Consider the following 20,627-nt stretch of genomic DNA (forward strand, 5'->3'; position numbering starts at 1 on the left):
AGAGCTGCATTTGTTATTCAATGGGGCTGTCCATAAACCACGTGGTCATTTTTTTGGGACTTTCCAACCGTCCCCCCCCCCCTGGGTCATTAGTCCATACAAATTTTTTTATTTGTCCATACAAAATGGTCATTGGCCGAACCCCCCCCCCCCCCCCCCGCTCATAACCACGTGGTTTATGGACAGCCCCTAAGGTATTGAATAACAAAGTAATAACATGTGATGTTATTGAGTTGTACCTTTTTTCGATAGCTCCATGATGCAATGGCAAAATTTGGTCTTTAGTTGTTTTACTGCTTATTCAGACAATATTACATTAATACCTAATTCTGCTCAAATACCTCACATTTTTATTGTGATGTTCACGTAACATTTTGTCAAACAACATAGCAATTGCAGTTTTAGGTATCAGAGCACAGTTTCGTCTTTGCTTGGTATTTGTAAGTTATCCCTTCTGTTCGGGAACGGAAGCAAACATATTTCTGAATGAAAGCGGAGTGCATTCTACTATTTGTTCGAGAGTAGCCAGTAGACTAGATTGGAATATTTAGCACAAAGTTATGCAGTTTATGAGGATGATAACACCAGTCGAGCAATGCCTGATATGTGTTATTGTGTAAGAATTAAGTACGATAGAAACAATGGAACAGCTTGACGTTCAAATTATATGGTTGCAACATTGAGATTGCCCAAGTAACATGTTACGTTTGTAAATAGTTGTGAACATGTTGTCAGTTTATTTTCTATTTTATACTAGGGGGATTCACTTAACAGCGTAAACTGATTAAACTAATTAAACTTCGCGATCACCAAGGCAATCTTTGATCATTTCATTCGCAAAATCATGAAACATTTCAAATAAGCAGAAAATCATGGCTTACGCAGCAATTTAATCTGTTTAGTGAGTACCCCTACTGTAGTTTGTACATCTGTCCCTGAAATTTATTGTACATTTGTAGTGCTCCAATCATTTCGGGCAGCAATCCAGTACAAAACACGCAAGCCGTCCCCTAACACGGACATCAAATGGGAGACGGTCTTGTGCTGTTGCCCGCATCTAGATGCCGCCTTAGGATTAGTAATTCCTAGACCAAACACAAGCAATGTAAGCAAGTGAAGTTGCAAACAAAAAGGCAATCCGCCAGAAGAAATACGATCACAGGATTGACTGATGGACCAAGAACAATAATGAAACCTCGTCATCCTGAATTCGGACTTCGTTATGGATGACTGGATGATGGATGACTTTGCACAATTCATGTTATGTGTTGCATGTTTGTGGTTAGTGCATTTGAAATGTTCCATTTTGTTTTTCATGTCTAAATTCCCAGACGTGGGGCCCGATACAGAAAATAAAATGTACATTTATAAGGTTCCAATTGTATTCGTTATAAACATTTCAAGTTTTGTTCAGCTCTATAAGAGGTTTTCATGACCAATTTGATAGAACTTGCAATAAAACTGATTCATACATAAAAATAGCATTGGGCAAATCTGGCTGAGACATCGATTTTTGTGAATCGATTCGAATCGGATCAGCAGAGTCGATCCACCGATTCAATCGAAAACATCAATTCAGTTTTCACATCGATTCGATATTATAAAATATTACAAAACTATAAAATAATTCGTATGTTGCATTATTTGTCTAAATAAATTCTATATCAAAATATTAAAACACTTCGCGACTCTGATTCGAAAATGAATACAGTGGTTTTTCGATTTTGTCACGGTTCTATTTACTCACGCTCCATTATATCACGCTCGATTCTAGCACGGTATTTTTTTCGATTTTATCACGCTATGATATTTGATACAAGGGGTCTCCAGTTAGCCTAGTGGTTAAGGCTATGGATCGCCAATCCGGAGACGGCGGGTTCGATTCCCATTCCGGTCGGGAAAATTTTCTCGACTCCCTGGGCATAGTGTATCATTGTGCTTGCCTCACAATATACTAATTCATGCAATGGCAGGCAAAGAAAGCCCTCCAATTAATAACTGTGGAAGTGCTCAAAAGAACACTAAGTTGGAGAGAGGCAGGCCAAGTTCCAGTGGGAACGTAGAGCCATACAGAAGAAGAAGAAGAAGAAGAAGAAGATATTTGATACAAATATTTTCGAGTACATATTTCAAACTAAGTGGGACATATGAATTGTCATAAGTATGCTACTTTTTCACATTAGTAGCGTTCGTTCACCAGTTTTTTGTCAGTTTAAGGGAAACCATTCATAAATAAAATACAAACTACCAATATGCCAATATGAAAGGTTTCAATCTCTATTATGGTTTCAGTGACGAAGATGATAAGGGGTTTCAGACCGGGTACTGAACTTGATTATCTAGAATCGCATTCTAAAACATCTCAAATATTTACCTAACAAACGAAAAGCTATATCAAACTGCAATTTTAACTCATTTCAATCAAAGTTGGTTTGATAAAATATCAAAATTTAAGCTTTAAATAGAATTCCGTTCGCAACTTCATATAAGTTTAGGAAGATTCGTAGCATAACAGAATCCAAAGATGTTCGTCAGAATAGACCATTAAAATCACTTGAATGGCCGTTATGAAATGATCAATGATCAATTTTTACCATGCAAATACCGACAGCATGGATGTCATAACTTAAATAATACTCAAAACTGAAAATTCTACTCATTGCTTGCTCACTGGAGGAAACTATTGAGTGCCATTTCAGACTTAATGCGTTCCATGTCATGTGGCTTCATTTCGACTTCACTAGTTAGTTGAGGCGTTGAAGGGATATCTTCACATTGCTCTACAATGCAGCATAAATACAATCTAGGATGACTTCTTTATTTTTATTGACGATCGTTTGTTTTTTTTTTTTCAAAATGCTACCTGAAATTTTCAATATCTATTGCGTGGTTTGATGTTTCGTTCGTTTTTTATTTGATTTTTTTTTGTATTTAGGCGTATTTTGAGTAATAAAAACACTCGCAAAAAATATGTTTCAATTTTACCACGCTCCAGTATATCACGCGATTATTTTTTTTTATTCGTGATATAATCGAAAAAGTACTGTATAACGTTAAAAAAGTGCATTCTGAAAAAAACGATATTTAATAGTTTTGAATCGAAAGAAAAATCCCCAGAACTTTGAGAAGTATTCCCATATAGTACTGAAATAAATTCCCGCAGACTGATGAAAGAAATTTCCCCTGAATATTTAAAGAGATACCTCCAGAATTCTGAAAGGAGTTCCTCTAGAATTACTAGAGAGATTTCTTCAGAATGCTGAAAATGATTTCACCAGAATCCCAAGTGACAATATCTAGAAAAGAAAGCAAGACTCTTCCGGTATCTTGGAAGGAATTCACTCTGAATTCTATTAAGGATTTTCCCAGAATCCTGAGAGAGATTACTCCATATCTATGAGACGGATTGTCTCAGAGTCCCGAGAGGAATTCTCCCAGGATCCTGTGATAGATAAAGGGTGAGTCGATAATTATTGTGCCATTTTCAAACTAACGTAACTTTTTTTTCCTGCTTCACCTAAATCAACCAAATTTTGCACAGTTTCTCCTTATAGTCTATTGTTTACGTATAATTAATTGAGCAGTTATCAGTGAGATTCCGGTCGATATAGAATAAGTTAAGTTAACAGTTCTAAATAAGATGTTGTACAATCACATGCTAAAATCAAAAATCATGCCATCGCGACTTGGAACAATTAATGATTATACATTATCGGATCATCTTAATGTTCGTTAATAGGTTTCAGGAACGGTTGTCAGAGAAACATAAGCTTGGAGCTTGGTGAAAACCAGGCACGATGTGCATAAACAAACTAGAGAGCTTTAATTATTTGTTTCAAGTAGAGCCTGAACGTGTCCACAAGGAAAGCGTTAATTGAAAATGTCGTGAATTTCACTAAAACGCATCCTAAGTTTGAAGCTATACCAAAAAGTTGAAATACACTAAACTACTGTAAAAATTTGGTTTCATTTCGTTAACTGTAGACAATTTTCGAATCAGTTGAAGGTAGGGTGGCACAATAATTAACGACTCACCCTTTAGTCTCAGAATCCCAAGAGAAGCTTTCCCTTGGGATTCTCTCAAAATGTTCCAGACTCGTAAATAGAATTATCCCAGAATCCTAAAAAGAATCCTCCCAAAATCATGAGAGGATTTCCAAGAGCCTTTCCTTTCACATTCTTGAGATAAATTCATCTAGAATTGTGAGAGAGATTCCCACAAAACAAACAAGATTTTCTGAATTCTAAGATGAATTCCCCAAGAGACTTGAAAGAAATTACCCAGAATCCTAAAAAAGCGTAGCTTAGGATTCCAGAATTCTGAGGAAGGTTCCCTCAAAATACTAGGCGAGTTTGCCAAAGAAACCTGAGATATACTCTCACAGAATTCTGGAAGATAGGATTTCCCCAGAAACTTTAGAAGAATGCCTCCAGAATCCTTTTAAGTATTCTCCCAGAATTCCTTTATAATTCTGGATGAAATCCTTCAGAATGCTGCCAATAAGTCAGCCATAATTCCGAAAGGTATTCTCTAGAATTCTACGAGGGATCATAAAACGGGTTCTTTCAGATTCTTGAGGGAAATATATTTAGAAACCTATGAGGGATTTTTCCGAAAATCGAATGAGGATTCTCCCTGGAAGAGAGTACGAAAACTTCTAGAACACTAGTATCTCAACAGAATCTTCCTATAATCAAGTCAGGGATTTTCCCTGTTTATGAGGGAATCTCGCAGAATACAGTAGACGTTCGATAACTGCAACATGTTTACGTTTCACTTAGCGAACGAAAATCCGATAACTGCAACGCCTGACAGTGTCAACAAACCATCAACTGACGTAAAATGAACGCGAACTTCATCCGACTGTTCATTTAGGCTAACATGGCGCACCATTTTGACGGATGGCGGTGCGTTAACTGCAAAATTGTTGCACTTACCGTACTTGCAGTTAAAAAGCATTGCAGTTAAACCGTTTGCACCGACCGAACGTTTACTGTAAAACGTGAAGCAGGTTCAATAAATGTCGTATTACTGTCATAATTGTCGAACTTCGCTGTTGCCTGAAACCAGAAGCAGTACCAACCTGAAAATAGAAGTAAATAAAGAAAAAATGTGTAAGTACATAACAACAGAAAGTAATGTCTGAAAGGAATTTTTTTTATCGAAAATGTTCATCAATCTGAGAACTAACACTGCTATAAACTGATAATTTTTTGACAATTCATCTAATACCTCAAAGGAGTCAAGATTTTTTTTATGAAAAAAACACTCACAAGGTCACGAAACCCACTGGTTTTCGAAACTGAAACACTTTCTAAAATATTGGCCGGAATGCTTTGCTGTAAATTACGGTTTGACAGCGTTATGACTTCATTTCGGGGCCTATTTACTACGTTGCCATTAGCTGAATTTATCACATCCCACGAAAATACTTCACATTTTATCTCCCACCTCTCAGTAATGGAAAGGAACCTTTCTTCCGTTCGACCCCAAAATATTCGAATGCGTGAGCGTGTGGGACGTTTTCGATCATGATTTAATAATCGACCTATAGAATGGTAGCCAGCCGCCGCCATTCAGGGAATCAAATCGTAAATTCGACGGTCGCCTTTTATTCACATTCTTTGCCTTCCACCTTGGATGCGCCACCTACACGTGGTGAACAGCAATTCAAGAAGTTGTTTACTCACGGTATGATTCTAGAATGATTGATTGTAATATTTTGATTGTTCTACACTGCAAAAACTGCAAATATTCATTTTATGTTTTGTACACATGTATTTTTGCAATTTGTCTGGACAAATGATGTTTATGAGTGACACACATACCGAATTATTTATTGGTATACATCATTTTGATGTGCGACTACACATAAAAACAATACAGAATGGCAAATAAAACCAATAGATGTGCTCAAATGATTTTTATATGGGAAAATAAAAGTTTTACTGGGAATTAAGCATTCATAAAGAACTTGAAATTGTTGAAATGATTTTAAAACAAAGCCAATAGCTATTTAAGAAAGAGGCACTGAAAAGTTGGTCGATTGTTTACCACGTGGTTTACCACCAGTGAGTGACCAATCGGTCAACTTTGCAGCTCCGAAAGATCCAAATTGCGCTCTTCTTGACCTAAGTTTTCAAAGATTTTTCAATTTGATGCGATTAACGATGTCTATTCCATGCTCCAGACGAATATATCCGCGATGATTTTGATAATATATCTCTACTGGGAGCTGCGAAACCTGTTGCACAATTTTTTGTAGATTTGTTTTAGTCGCCATTTTTCACTTTGCGTGTCGCCGACGGCTGACACAGAAACTAAGCATTGGTATTATGTGTGTACTCACATAGTTTTTTGCTATGGGTGTCAACACATATCAAGTATTTGTGAAACTAATCTAAAGCATAAACATTAAATATCATGATTATAGTTTAGGTAATAAAAATAATGTGTGGAAAGGTCAATTGCATCGATGTGTATTTTCACATAAAATAAATATTTGCAGTTTTTGCAGTGTACCTACCACGAGAATTAGGCACAGTGAAGTGATTTACCGTGGATTCGAATCGAATGGTGACATTAGCTTCCGCGATAGCGACATCAATGTGACAAATCAATGTGACAAACCGTCGGGGCCCGTGGCGCAGTGGTCCACACGTTCGCTTCATAAGCGGATGGTCATGGGTTCGAACCCAGCCCCGGCACTTGCAGTTTTTCGTCAGTTGCTCTTCCCCCCGAGAGCAGCTGGCACCTGACCCTCTTCGGAGCATATAGCTCCAACGGACCCGGAATTTGGATATCGGCGAACCGCATCCGCATGGACCCCCCAATCGTACTGCACTGAGCCAACTCTCCCGATCACAGTTATATGTCAATCATATATTACTGCACTATTGGAATATCATATGAATCTAATCTAAGGTTGAAAATGGGAAGGGAGAGTTATATGCGACGCATGTGGTATGACTCTCAGGTCGCCATGATACTGTTATATGTCATGTATTTTGCTTTTATCATGCGGGCTGGGTGCGCCAATGTATATGCAACTCCAATAATATCCCTCACATTTTGAAAAAAAGTTTCCTCGGCTGGAGCGGGAATCGAACTCACAACGCCTAAATGACCGACACCGCTAGCCGCACGACCACGAAGCTCACTTACTGGAATTGTGGAATTCTGCAAAACGTGTTCCACTTTATCTGCCAATGTTGCTTTTCCATCCGGCCAAAGTTATATGCACAGCTGATGTATCGATCGTGTTATGTGCATATAACTCCGATATGCGCAAGTGTTATTTAGTTTCATTAGAAGGCTTTTCAATCGGAGCTGTTTATGAAATGAAAAGTATAACGTTTCATTTGAAGTGAACGTGTCAGGCTAGGGGTAAAATGTATGTGTAGCGTCTGATGAAATAGGCTCTTAGAATTATTTCAGTGTGGAAAAGGAACAGCAGCCAAACATCAGCATCATCGTGCTCATCATTCTACCGTGGACAGGGTAGAAAAGTTGAAGCAGCACAAGGCACCAGTTCGATAAAGTTAAATTAGAATAGAATACATGTAGGCGCTGTACAAAGTGCAGCGTCCAATTGGAATCGCTCACGTAGTGCCCTAGTGGACAAAAGAGCTGTAAATTAGGTTAAGTGAATAAGAATAAAAAAAAAAAATGTGACAAACCTGCACGTATCCAATGTCGACACGTTCCAGACCCAGCCAGGGTTCGTGTGTATGTATTCGTGAAAGGTCCGGATTGCGCGCGCAAGAATAGGGAGTGAACCGTAAAATTGCTCCCTTTATTGGACCGTAACTCAAAGTTATCGATTTTTCTGCGCGCGTTGCGTTCGACCGGAAACTATATACACATTGATTGATGTGTCAAGCCACTAGTGACTGCCGGATAAATGGCACATCGTCGTCACCACGATGCCGGCGGTATTGATTTATTTCACCGACTGACTGACAGGTTTGGTGACACGGATGGAAACGACCCTGAACCAGGATTTGAACAGAGATTCAGACGTTTTGGCACAATCTTTTTTGATATTTGTTCGAATTGAAAGCTAAAATAATGAGCTTTACAGCAACTGAAATTACTACTCCAATATCGCTAGATTAGCTGCATTTACACAATTAATCAACGAATATCTCTTTGGGACTAACAGGCACCCTCAGTGTTTAAGAGTAGGTGGTGATGGAGCATTCGCTCGCCCACTGCAAACCGTTGTCATAAGTTTATGCGCCAACCAGATCATGCAGATATCGATTGTAGGGTGAGAGAGATACAGTGATAACACACAATTTAGCTTTGGGTAGCGTTTTTCCGAAGTGTTAGGAGTTATCCGGAGTTTCCGAAGTGATGGAAACATTATTCACAATAGAGGTTTAGAGATGCAATCCTTTTGATTTCAACATTGACTAAGTTTACATCAAAATATGTCAATGATGTATGTAGAAAATGGAGCATAGTAATATAACAACAAGAAGCTTTTTTTTAACTAAGTTTGACTGATGGCTGAGATAACATCAATCAGCCATCTTGGTTGAGAACCCCTGACCGATTAATGTCGAGCACGAAAACACATGAAATCGCCACACGATCTAATAAGCCGATGAAAATCTTAATTAGACATTGTTCACCCAACTAATTATCATCTCGCACCAAACTAGAACATTCAACACCTCGATGACTGACAGCTTGACGAAATTCGCTCAATCCCACCAGTCAGTAGAGGTAAAGATAGCTATCTCTCGAAGCAGAATGTAATTTAAACTAAATAAGTGTCATGTTTTCATTCCCCTGTCTCCCGCTCTCGCTTTCGGTCCAGTTTGCTCTGATCCCCGTCAGCCCTAGGAACATTCCTCAAAGTGAAAATTTAATCACGTTCTAGTTTGCAATTCGTACACCGCACCCTTCCACCCATCAACCAGAGGTACTGACTCTGACTGGGCAGGGGTGGGAAAACATATTTTACACTGTGAGTACCTACACTGGTACTATACTGCTGCTGCTGGTGTCTGACTGACTGACGACTGTTTGAGTTTGTGCATTCATTCTTCAGCTCAGAAGCGAACTAGATGTACCAACGTCCTATTATGGGGAGGGTGGGGTAAAATGCTCGAAACCTTAAGGGATGACTCTCGTTCTTCTTCCCATTGAATCAAATGGTGTATTCAGCAAAGTTGCTTATTTAACGAGAATCTTCCTGGAAGTTTTTTTCTTTTCTTATTAACATGCTAAAGGCCGTTCACACCAAAATCTGGACAAAGTATTGATTCTGTTTCTTATTCAAATTACCACGGAATGATATAAAATTTACTATGCTCAAGACCGATACATAGACGAATATAAATAAATACATTGTTCTACAAATCGCCTTTAGTATTAAGAATGGCGCCATCTGAGTTAGCAAGAAGAAAATGTATTTTGCACAAACGCTTGGAAAATCCGCATTCTTTATTGACAAGTTCTCACAAAATTCCGTTGAGTTGTAATGGATGATGAAACAAAGTGGCTCAAAAAAGTTAGAATACCTCAAAGAACAGGATTTTAACACAGCAACTTACCCTGAACGTTTGAAATTAAATTTAAAACCAACTTCTCCGAAAGATATCAGGTATGGCAAGCAATATGTTCTTGTGAGCTAAAACCTCAGATTTTTGTAACAACATGTACGCTGTGAGTTTTTTGCAAAAATTCCTCCAAAAGCGTCTCTTACGTTTGCTGAACAACAAAAAAAAATACGCGACTTTGTTCTGGTCAATTTTGGCCAGTTGCCATTACGTTAAAGATACAATCACTTGGTATGATCAAGGTCAATTATGAAGCCAAGGATTGGTATCCATCAAACCGTCCACAGCTGCGATCAATTGATGTTTTAATCTCTGGTGAAGGAAGACCTCAAGAAGCAGTGGAAAGGTGTCAACTATTCAATTAATTCGTTCTAAGTAACATGTTGCTTAGAAGAAAATCGACAAGTTCACCGTTCAAATCTTTACGAAAGTTGTAAATAAGAAAGTCCACGCAGCAGCTTATGGAATCAAATCCAAATAAGTCTATATGCTGTTGTGTTGAGTATCACATTTGTCTATAATATGAATTAAATAAAATGCTTCAAAAACATGTAGTTGTTTTTTTCTAGAATATTTTTTGTTTGTCCGGATTTTGGTGTGGACGGCCTTTAATCAGATCGATTTGTTTTCAACTAAAGAAATAAGTGGTTTCTCAAACAAATTTTCATATCCTATTTAAAACAAAACCATTAGTGTTTCAACAGGGTAAAACGCATCATTTTACTCCACTTCCCCCGAAGCTGACTGCCCAAAAACTCGTTCGTTCCATTTCAACGTCACATCTTAACAAACTGTCATGAAGTTAAATTTAATTAAATCCTTCATGTCGCTGTTTCTGTTTCCCAGTCTGATATCTCTTCCCCCCTCCCCTCACCATTCCATCCCTGGCGGCGTGGTGGACATACTCCGACGGATCCTGGTCCATGGAACGGTACCCCACCAGCTAACACGATCAAAATGAGGACAGTCATTCATTTTGTCATTCGGAAATTTGTCGTCCCAACAATGTGAATGAATGTCCTCCAATGTGTAATGCAATGGTACCTACCTACTTTCGGAATGGAGATCAGTCTCTCTCACTAACAATGCAATGGACTCGGAACAACTCGCTGAAGGGCCAACCATTCCAAATTTAGCACGCACTTTTAAATCATTCAATTGTTTTCGTGCTTGTTAGGTGTCAACCTGCACGAGAGAGGGGTCGGAGGGGGCAATTTGGGAACAAGTGCTGCCCTAGACGATCCGTATGTAGTATGCGGAAAATGTGAGTAATTTTAATTTGAACATAACACTTGAAATCCATGGCAAACAAGACACGAAATGGACTGAATGGAGTCTTTCAAATTTGTCACAGTCGGTGATGAATTTGTTGTGAGCGAATACCTTAATTGTAAAATCTACCCTTTATTTTTAAAGAAAACGGTATTTAGTCGTAAAAACAAGTGTACATAACCGAACGCATTCAAAATTTCCATTGAGTGCCATAATATAATAATACAGCCATTCCATGAAAAAAGAATAAACTCGAAAATAAAAATGCTCCGATATTGCTCAAAATCGATAGGAATGATCGTTGCCGAAAATAATTATCCCCGTAGTTTTTGTTTAGCCGTTAGGGTGGCCATTTTTAAAATAGAGTAGTCCAAAAAATGACATTCGATGGGCCCAGAAATGATGGGGTGTAAGTGACCATTTTGGCAATTTTGAGCTGAGCATATAAAAAAATTCTTCAGATTTCAAGCTTTGAGGAACTTTTCTAAGATTATTTTTACTATGATTGGAAAAATTACAATAAATCGTAGAAAATTGGGTCGATTTTGAAACTCCAAAAAACCTCATTTACTCGAAAGTGGTTTCTTGTCACTTGCATTCCTTTGATTCTAACCCCCCCCCCCCCCTTTCACATTTTTTTTTTTGAACCGTCATTACCTTTGAACCAATTGACCAGTTTTTAATACTTTTTCACAAAAGAAAAAAAATATTGGTTCAAGATTTCAGGAAAAAAAATCTCCAAACCAAATTAAATTTTTTTAAAAATATCAGTTTTTAATGATTTTTACAATGTTGCACCACAACGACCACCCATTTTTATATTTTTAACCAAACTTCGACTATTTTTACAAAACATATCAGAAAACTTGAAATGTTCTTCAAGTCGTTTTTTTTAACTTCAAGTTTTGAGCTCATAAATTTCGTTTATTTTACATATTTTTCTAAGATTTCTGTTTCTTATTTCTTTCTAAGATTTCTCTAGAGGTTTTTTCGAGGGATCCCCAGGAGCTCCTGCTGAAATTACTCCAGCAGTTATTCTGGTGTTCTTCCAGGATTTTAATCTGGAAATCCACAAGAACTTTCTGTTTTGATTATCCTGGAAGTTTCATAGGATTTTCTGTTTTAAGAATTCCTCCAGCAGTTCTCGATAAGAGCTAATGAAAAACCCCACCCCAAAATTCTTGTGAAAATCCAGGAAAGATCTGGATCAATCCCAGAAAGAAATATTGGAGAAATCTGAGAAGGGACTTCCTGAGAAATCTCAGAAGGTACTCTCTTAGGAATTACAGATGGAAATCTTTGAGGAATCCAGGAATAAATGCTAGAAGAATTCCGGAAGGAAATCTTGGAGAAAACTCGGAGTTTTCAAAGGAGGAATCTCAGAAAAAAAATCCTTTAAAAAATCCTAGAAGACTCTTGAAGAAATCCAGAAATGGAAGGAGTGAATTCCGGAATAAATCACGATTGAAATTTCCAGAAGGACGAATCTTTGAAGGAACTATTGAATAATTCCCAGAAACAACTTCTGGTCAATACTGGAAAATTTAAGAGGAATTCCAGAAGGAGCTTCAGGAGGTATTCGTTAAGGAACTCCTGAGGGAATCCTCGAAGGAGCTTCTGGAGGAATCCAGTGTCTTACCTAGTTTGAGTAGTGACTACGGTTAGGATAGCTCAGATCAATCTTCAGCATAAAAGAACAGCAACAATCAATCTAAGCAGACTTATGCAAAATGGTACAACCCAAGTGGCCTTAGTCCAAGAACCTTACTTTCGTAATGGGAATTTCTATCTAGGAAACCTTGTGAACTCGATGTTTGCTACTTTCAGTAAACATGAAATGGCAAACTCACGTGTCATGCCTCGAGCCTGTGTGCTTGTTCACAGAACAATAGTTGCTACACTCATCTCTGAACTAACCACCAGAGATGTATGAACTATCACAATTAATGTATCTGTTGGAATCCTCAACAGGAAATAAGTCTATTGTTCGGTTTATTTACCGCATGATGAACCATCCCCTACGGATGCTTTCAAACAAGTCATCGCATACTGTACTTCAAAACGCCTTCCGCTAATAGTTGGCAGTGATGCTAATGCTCACCATATCATCTGGGGCAGCTCAGACATCGATTTGAGAGGCTCTAGTTTGATGGAATACTTAAGTAGTACAGATCTTGGATTACTTAACATAGGCAACCGCCCAACCTTCATGGTATCTGGTAGAGAGGAAGTGTTAGACACAACGCTTTGCTCTAGCAGAATTAGTCATGAGCTGACCAATTGGCATGTGTCAGATGAAGAATCTTTATCTGACCATCGCTACATCTTGTTTGAACATGTGAATGTTACTTCGCAAACTTTGCGTTTCAGGGATCCCCGGTCAACCAACTGGGATATCTTTACCGATTTGGTTGCAGCCAAATTTCATGGCACTCCAAGTGATTTAGATTATGCCATTGATACTATAACGGCCTTCATCATGGAAGCTTTTGAAGAAGCCTGCCCTCTGCGGTCTGTGAAGACCACAAGAGGAACCCCTTGGTGGAACTCCGATCTGGCGAAGCTCAGGAAACAGTGTAGAAAGAGTTGGAACAGACGACGTTCGGCTGGATCGGAGGCTTTCAGGTCGGCTCGCAAGGCCTACCAGAAAGCTCTTCGGTCTGCTGAACGATCCGGCTGGAAAAACCTTTGTACAAATGTTTCCAGTCTGAGTGAAGCCAGTCGATTGAACAAAATCCTTGCAAAATCTAAGGATTTTCAAGTGAACGAACTTCGTTTGCCAATGCTGATTTCACTTCCTCTGATGAGGAAGTTTTGGAATGTTTATTCAGTACACACTTCCCCGGATGTGTGGATATTACATCTTCGGATGAACTTTAGCTTCGGCTCGGAGTATCATAACTTTAGAATCGATTGAATGGGCACTTAATAGCTTTGCTCCTTTCAAATCTCCCGGGGCAGATGGGATTTATCCTATTTTGCTTCAGAAGGGATTTGATCATTTCAAACATGTTTTGAAACAACTACTTGTTTGCAATTTTGCTACAGGGTGTATTCCCAAATCCTGGCGGGATATTACTGTAAAGTTTATTCCGAAAGTGGGTCGTGCGTCGTATGAAGAAGCAAAGAGCTTCAGACCTATCAGTTTGACCTCTTTTCTTCTGAAATGCTTAGAACGCATTGTCGATCATCACATCCGTGATGTTTATCTGGCCAATGTGCCTCTTCATGTGAACCAACATGCTTACCAATCTGGAAAGTCCACTGTGACTCTTTTACACAAAGTTGTTTACGATATCGAGAAGGCATTCGCTCAAAAGCATTCCTGCTTGGGTGTTTTCTTAGACATCGAGGGTGCCTTTGACAACGTGCCTTTCGATGCCATATTGGAAGCCGCATGGGGTCATGGTATATCTCCAATGATTTCCAATTGGATTCACCAAATGCTCAAAAACCGACATCTCTTCGCGACATTGCGTCAAGCGGCGATTAGGAAATTGAGTGTTTGTGGATGCCCCCAAGGGGGAGTCTTATCACCGCTTTTGTGGAATCTCGTAGCAGATACGCTATTGAGGCAACTCAATAATAGCGGTTTTCCTACTTATGGTTTTGCCGACGACTACCTAGCATTGTTAGTTGATATGTGTATCACCACACTTTTCGACCTGATGCAAAGCGCCCTTCAGGTAGTTGAGGGTTGGTGTCGCCAATATGGCCTTTCGGTTAATCCGAGTAAAACATCTATTGTTCTTTTTATGGAAAGGCGAAACCGTAATGGCGTTCGACCTTTGCGTCTCATTGATTCTGAAATCGATGTGATTGAACAGGTAAAGTACGTTGGAGTCATTCTTGATTCCAAGCTTTCCTGGACACCTCATATTGAGTTCAGAATCAAGAAAGCTTTATGGCCTTCGGACAATGACGGCACATTTTCCACTAAATTCCCTTCTCGGGAAGAGTGGAGATCTGGATATCTGGAGAGAAGTATTTCATACGGCATCGTATGTTACACTGATGGCTCCCTTCTCGAAGGTCGAGCAGGTGCTGGTGTTTATTCTCGTGAGCTAAGGCTGTATCAGTCTTACTCACTTGGTAGACACTTATCCGTACTCATGACTGGAGGAATTCCTGGAAGATTTTTTTAAGAAACCGCTGGACGATTTTCTGGAAAAATACTGGAAGAATCCCTAGAGAAATGCCTGAAGAAATTCCGGAGATATTTTTGGAGGAACCCCTGAAGAGTGACGCTTTGAGAGGAAAGAGGAGGCTCAGCAAAGTGCGACAACCCCATACACAAATTTCAGAGGTCTCATACAAAAAAAATGCCATTAAGGGGAAGGGAATGGAAATGGACAATTAATGCGTAACGTTATTGATGGGCTTTCGAATAACTCAATGGAGCCATTTAAATAGGAACCTATATAAGGCTCGCTTATAAAATTCATTAGAAAACATAAGGAGAAAACTAAGGCATCCATTTAAAACTTTTGGAGGTTTTTAAATATCTGGAGAAATATCTTAAATAATTCCACAGTTTTGCATTTTTCAAGAAAAAATCGCTGTAAGAATGTCTAGAATTCTAAGATAATATCCTGAACCCCGGTAAAGTTTCTGAAAGAATTCCTGAAGGAATTTCTCAAGCAAGGTTTTCTTGAAGAATTCTTGGTGAAGTTTTTGAAGGTTCCTCTAGAAGAATTTCTGAAGAAGACAAGAATTCTTGAAAAAATCGCTGCATTATAATGCATTATATTGAAAATTTAGTAGGATGAGAAACCGCATCATCCATCATGGATAAGCGAAAATGAATGGTAAAAAATGAAGCGAGGACCTTCAAAGAGTCATAGTAAGAAATCATTAACAGCAAACTGAGAACATATTGCAAAAGATTCATAAAAGATCTCAAGGAAAATAATACAAACATTAATAAAAAAAAAAGTGTACAAATTACATTTGTAAAGTGTATGTCTGTATGTGTAAAGTGCTGTCGAGAAAAAAGATCTTTGTCGTTTTCACATCAACGTGGGAAAAATTGTTCGGCGACTTGAAAAACATATGAACAGTGGCGAGCCGGGTCAGCTTAACTGGCAGCGGCGGCGTGGAAAAAACGTCGGCGACGGCGGCGCACACGTCTAACAACGAAGGGGGAGGAGGAGTAAAAAGTCGGTGTCATTTATGGGCGCTCCCTTTGATCTTTGGTAGCAATAGTACCCTTTAATAACCCTTGGGAAAATGTAGAATCGAATCTACAGGGGATAGACAAAATGATCGGGACAGCAAAATTTTGCCTTCTCAAAAAAATTTCAAATAGCTGTAACTTTTCGAAAAGTGCATCAAGTATTCTCAAATTTTCACTGCAAGTTGACCAACTATTTGTGTATCAGTGGACAAAATTTGGAAAAGATCGAACTATTCTGCACGAGGTTTTAAAAATTCTAACAAAAAGGTACAATTATCCGATAGACTACTTTGAGCTGTTATATCTTCGGATTCAATAAACCGAATGCAATTAAATTTTGACCATTTATGACTTATATAATAAGCTTTGAAATTTTTTTGACATAACTTTAAATTCTGAACACGGAAGAAAATTTTAACGATTAGATTATTTTTCTAAAAAAATACCAAATTTTCTTAAATTTCAACATCGTTTCAAAATTACAGTTCATTTAAATTCCCTTTGATTGTCTTAAATACAGATATGTGTTGAAAAAGGTAACAACATATGCGGCAGTTCATTGAAAAAGTAATGGGACGCATATTAAAAATAGACCAATTTACTAAACCATCATAAAATTAATGAAATCGCTATAACTTTTTCTCTTGTTAATAATTTCAAGTTTAGTCAAACGTTTTTCAGAGCTCATTATATAAGTCATAAATGGACAAGATTTCATTGCATTCAGTTCATTGAATCCAGAGATGTTACAGCTCCAATTTGGCTATCAGATAATTCTACCTTTTTCTAAAATGCTTATGACTTCGTGCAGAATAGCCCGATCATTTCCAAATTCTGTCCACTGATACACAACTATTCGATGAACTTACAGTAAAAATTTGAGAACATTTGATGCACTTTTCGAAAAGTTACAGCTAATTGAACATTTTTAGAAAAGTGAAAATTTTGCCTGTCCCGATCATTTTGTCTATCCCCTGTAGGTCACAGAAAATTTGGGTGCATTTTATTATTAGACTTTCATAGGATTGATGAAAAACTAAATAAAAAAAAACTGTGTCATTAGGCAGATATCAACAGCTCTGCCATCATATCATTTACACGACATTCATTTTTGCTGAAACTCTAAACCTTTTTTCCATAAATGTGGCCGAATGCAACAACGATGAACGCTAAATGTGACGGATTGTCTTTTCCAAATCTACACACTCCACAATCCGCAGTCCAGTCCATTAGGAAAGCGCAAAAATAAAACCGGAAACCGCACTTGACATAAACCCCCCTCAATCTGCCGCCTCGCCCGTAGCATCCGTCATACCGTAGGAGACTAATGAATCCATCAAAAAGTCTCTTCATTTGGATAATCGTGACCGAACCAGCGAGCAAAAATATCAACAACAAAAGGAAAAAGAATGCCACTGTAGCTGGAACTGCTGCGCTGGAGAGCAAACTGATACTCTCCAGCATCCACCGCCGTAGTCGTCGTCGTCGTTGAAGTCGTTGGGTTCGCCGGTTGATGGCGGGACCACCCAAGTCGTGAGTTTGTCGCGTTCTTTGCGTTCACTTTGCATGCGACGGATCGCTGAACCCGTCGGAGTCGCGCGCGGATTTCGCCCGGTTCGTAGGAAGCTGAGACGCACTGAGAAGACGAAAAAAATATCAACAACCCGAACCACCAGCGAATATAATAAACCGAATGGCAATTAAATCATTAGTAAACGTTAGGAGAGATCCATTCCCCCGGCTGGGCTGGTCGAATTGTTTAGAGTGGAGTTCTCATTTTACAACATAATTATCGCAGCGCGGCGCGGCGGCGGCCCGCAAGTCATAAGCGCGGGTCTTAATAAGAATTCATTTTTTGCGGGTCGCGGCGGCCGGCAGTCGTTATTCCTGGTACTGCTATCGTCGTCGGCTCAGCGTCAGCGCATCGTCCATGTGGCGCGTCCTAACCTGATGGACGATGACGGACGACTACGGTGGTGATGGTGGGTCGCGCCGTACGATGACTCATAATCCGCTAATTGAAATGTGAGACTTGTGTTGGCAATAACAATATTTATAATGTTAGGACGGGCTCCAGCTTGTGGGTTGTGGGTGCGACCAAACTGGCAGGTGGATGAATAAAATGGAAAGTGTCTTTATTAGGATTGACGATTGGATAAATTACTGCATCACGGAGGTCTACACGGAGAAATCAAACTACCTAATTTTTGGGTCGATTTTACTCAAAGCTGAGTATATCGAATAAACTAGTTACCCAAAATTAGGTTGTTTTCCCTCTTTCCCCCACCGATGTTGTCAAAAACAGAGATGCGTCTACCCAATGGGGGTCCTTGAGCCCAATAAGCCAATTTTGAGTAAATGTAGGTATACTCAAATTTGGGTTGAATGAGGGGGGGGGGGGGTCTTGGGTTGAATTTACCTACTCTTAAGTATATTTTTTTGCTGGAGGTAAAGGCAATTTACCTAGTGTGAGTTTAATCGATTTACTCAAATTTGGCTTATTGGGTGGAACTATGGGATTGCGTCAAAAGAACTCAATTTTGGGTAGTTTGGCGGTTCCGTGTACGGTAAGCAAGGCATAGTTTTATTAATTCAATGGATCAAGTCACAGGCCAAACCTAGAGTAAATCCTGAGGGAAACTTAGAGGAACTTCTTTTGGGATTTTCAACGGAGGTCCATGAAAATTTCCTGAAGGAGTTCCAAGAAGAACCTACGAGAAACTCTTAGAGGAATCGCAAAAGGTACGCCCAGCAAGGAATCCCAGAAAAAACTCCTGGAGCAATCTCAGAGGGAGCTTCTGGATGAATCCCAGAAGGAATTCCTCGAAGAATTACTGAAGGAACTTTTGGGTAAATCAAAGACAGAAATCTGGAGAAATCTCAGAAGCAATTCCTGGTCAATCTTGGAAGAAAATGCAATCCTAGGAGGAATTGCAGGAGAAACCGGTGAGGGAATTTCTGAAGGCATCTTAGGAATACGTTCTGGAGGGATCTAAAAAAAACTCAGATTAATCCACCTAGCGGTGATAGTGCCTTTCTCGTCAAATAAGTATTCATGATATCTCCATTGACGTAAGCGGAAGTGTTCTTGAATCATGGTAATACTAGAATTAGATCTTCTGGAGTATCGATTTATATCTACAATTTAAACGGCTACGCAGACTTCTAATGTAGGTAAAACGAGATTTATTATTTGCTCGACGTTTCGACACTGGTGTTTTGTGTCATCGTCAGGGGTAATTCATTTTTCGTTTTTGGTCTTGTGTTTCGTCTAACTGTAACTGTCTTGTCGAGTTGTTGTTGGTATATGACTTATTTGGTTTGTCTAGTTTCGCAACGGACTGTACGCGTTTGGCACAAATCTACTTCTTCTACTAGACAAGATTTAGAACAACCATAATTCGAGAATGGAATTGGAAAAGTTAATGATTGCATTTATTGTACAAATAAAATCAGTCTTATTAGTCGCCTGCTGACAACCTTCACTACCATCGAAGACCGATCAATGAGAATACGATAGTCACAAGCTAAGGTATGACTTTTTTCACAAGCATCAAATCACTTAACGGTATTCGACAAAGTTAATTTTTTCTGTACACCCTGGGCATTATTTTATTGTTAGACCTTCTCTACAAAACTTGACTTCCTCATGAGAGAAATGCAATAAAATGAAAATGGAACGTTGATCCATTCTATTGTATATTTACAATTCAGGAATTTCGTAATGGAAATATACTTGACTTCCTTAAGCGTTCAGTACACGCTTTGCCAAGTGTGAAAACTTTCCCGCACGTAATTTTAGCGGTGCACCATGAACCGGTTCTATAACACAGCAGGTATTCGCAAACACTAAAAGTGGTGTCATATACAGTTTGAGTTCATTTTCTTCCATCAAGTGAAAAGTCGCAGTTTGATATGTCACATACATGAATATGATTTACTTTTACATTTCATCATATCCGGTGGAACGCCAGGAACCGGTTTTGTAACACTACTGTAGTCTATAATGTGACCTATTTACTTGTTTACCATTCAGCAGGTTATCGAAAGAGTTCCGATTTGATGTGTCATGTGGGTTTGGTTCCCTTATACATTTGATCACTTCTGGTGGGACACCCGGAACTGATTCAGAGACACTACCGGATCAGATATGGTCTGAGACTATTTTCCTGCTTGCCGTTCATCAGGTTCTCGTTAACCGTTCTATAGGTTACTTAAAAAGCCATTTGATATGTCGCATATGATATGTTGCATTTGATCACTTCCGATGGGACACCCAGAATTGCTCCCGGAGCACTATCGGTAGATTCTAATATAGTCTAAGCCTATTTTCTTGCTTATTGTTCATCAGGATATCGAAAAAGGCGCAATTTGATATGTCGCAAGCATGGGTTGGGTCCTTTTTAAGTTTGGCCATTTCCGGCGGGGCACCCGGAACCGGTTCCCGGAACAATACCATTTTCAGATATGCTTACCGTTCATCAGGTTATCGAAAAACCCGCGGTTTGATATGTCGCATGCATAGGTTTGGTATAGGTACACTTTTATGTTTGGCCACTTCCGGCGTGACACCTGGACTCGGTTCCGAAACAATGCCGGTGCAGAT

At 39.0% G+C, this 20,627-nt stretch overlaps 1 protein-coding gene across 2 annotated transcripts in view; it reads right to left on the minus strand.

Moving 5' to 3' along the window:
- Positions 1–20,627, minus strand: part of LOC134287582 (homeobox protein invected-like) — a 240,281-nt gene that overhangs the window by 44,532 nt on the left and 175,122 nt on the right. The window contains exon 2 of one of the 2 annotated variants that reach the window (XM_062849651.1): positions 239–5,084. The exons of the other annotated variant lie outside the window; for it this stretch is intronic. Within the exon in view, the coding sequence (XP_062705635.1) occupies positions 4,966–5,084 (119 nt within the window). The 3' untranslated portion in view covers positions 239–4,965. Of the gene's footprint in view, positions 1–238; positions 5,085–20,627 lie in introns of those variants that run through there. 2 annotated transcript variants of the gene reach the window in all.

This window comes from Aedes albopictus, chromosome 2 (assembly GCF_035046485.1).
Source record: "Aedes albopictus strain Foshan chromosome 2, AalbF5, whole genome shotgun sequence".
Lineage (NCBI taxonomy): Eukaryota > Metazoa > Arthropoda > Insecta > Diptera > Culicidae > Aedes > Aedes albopictus.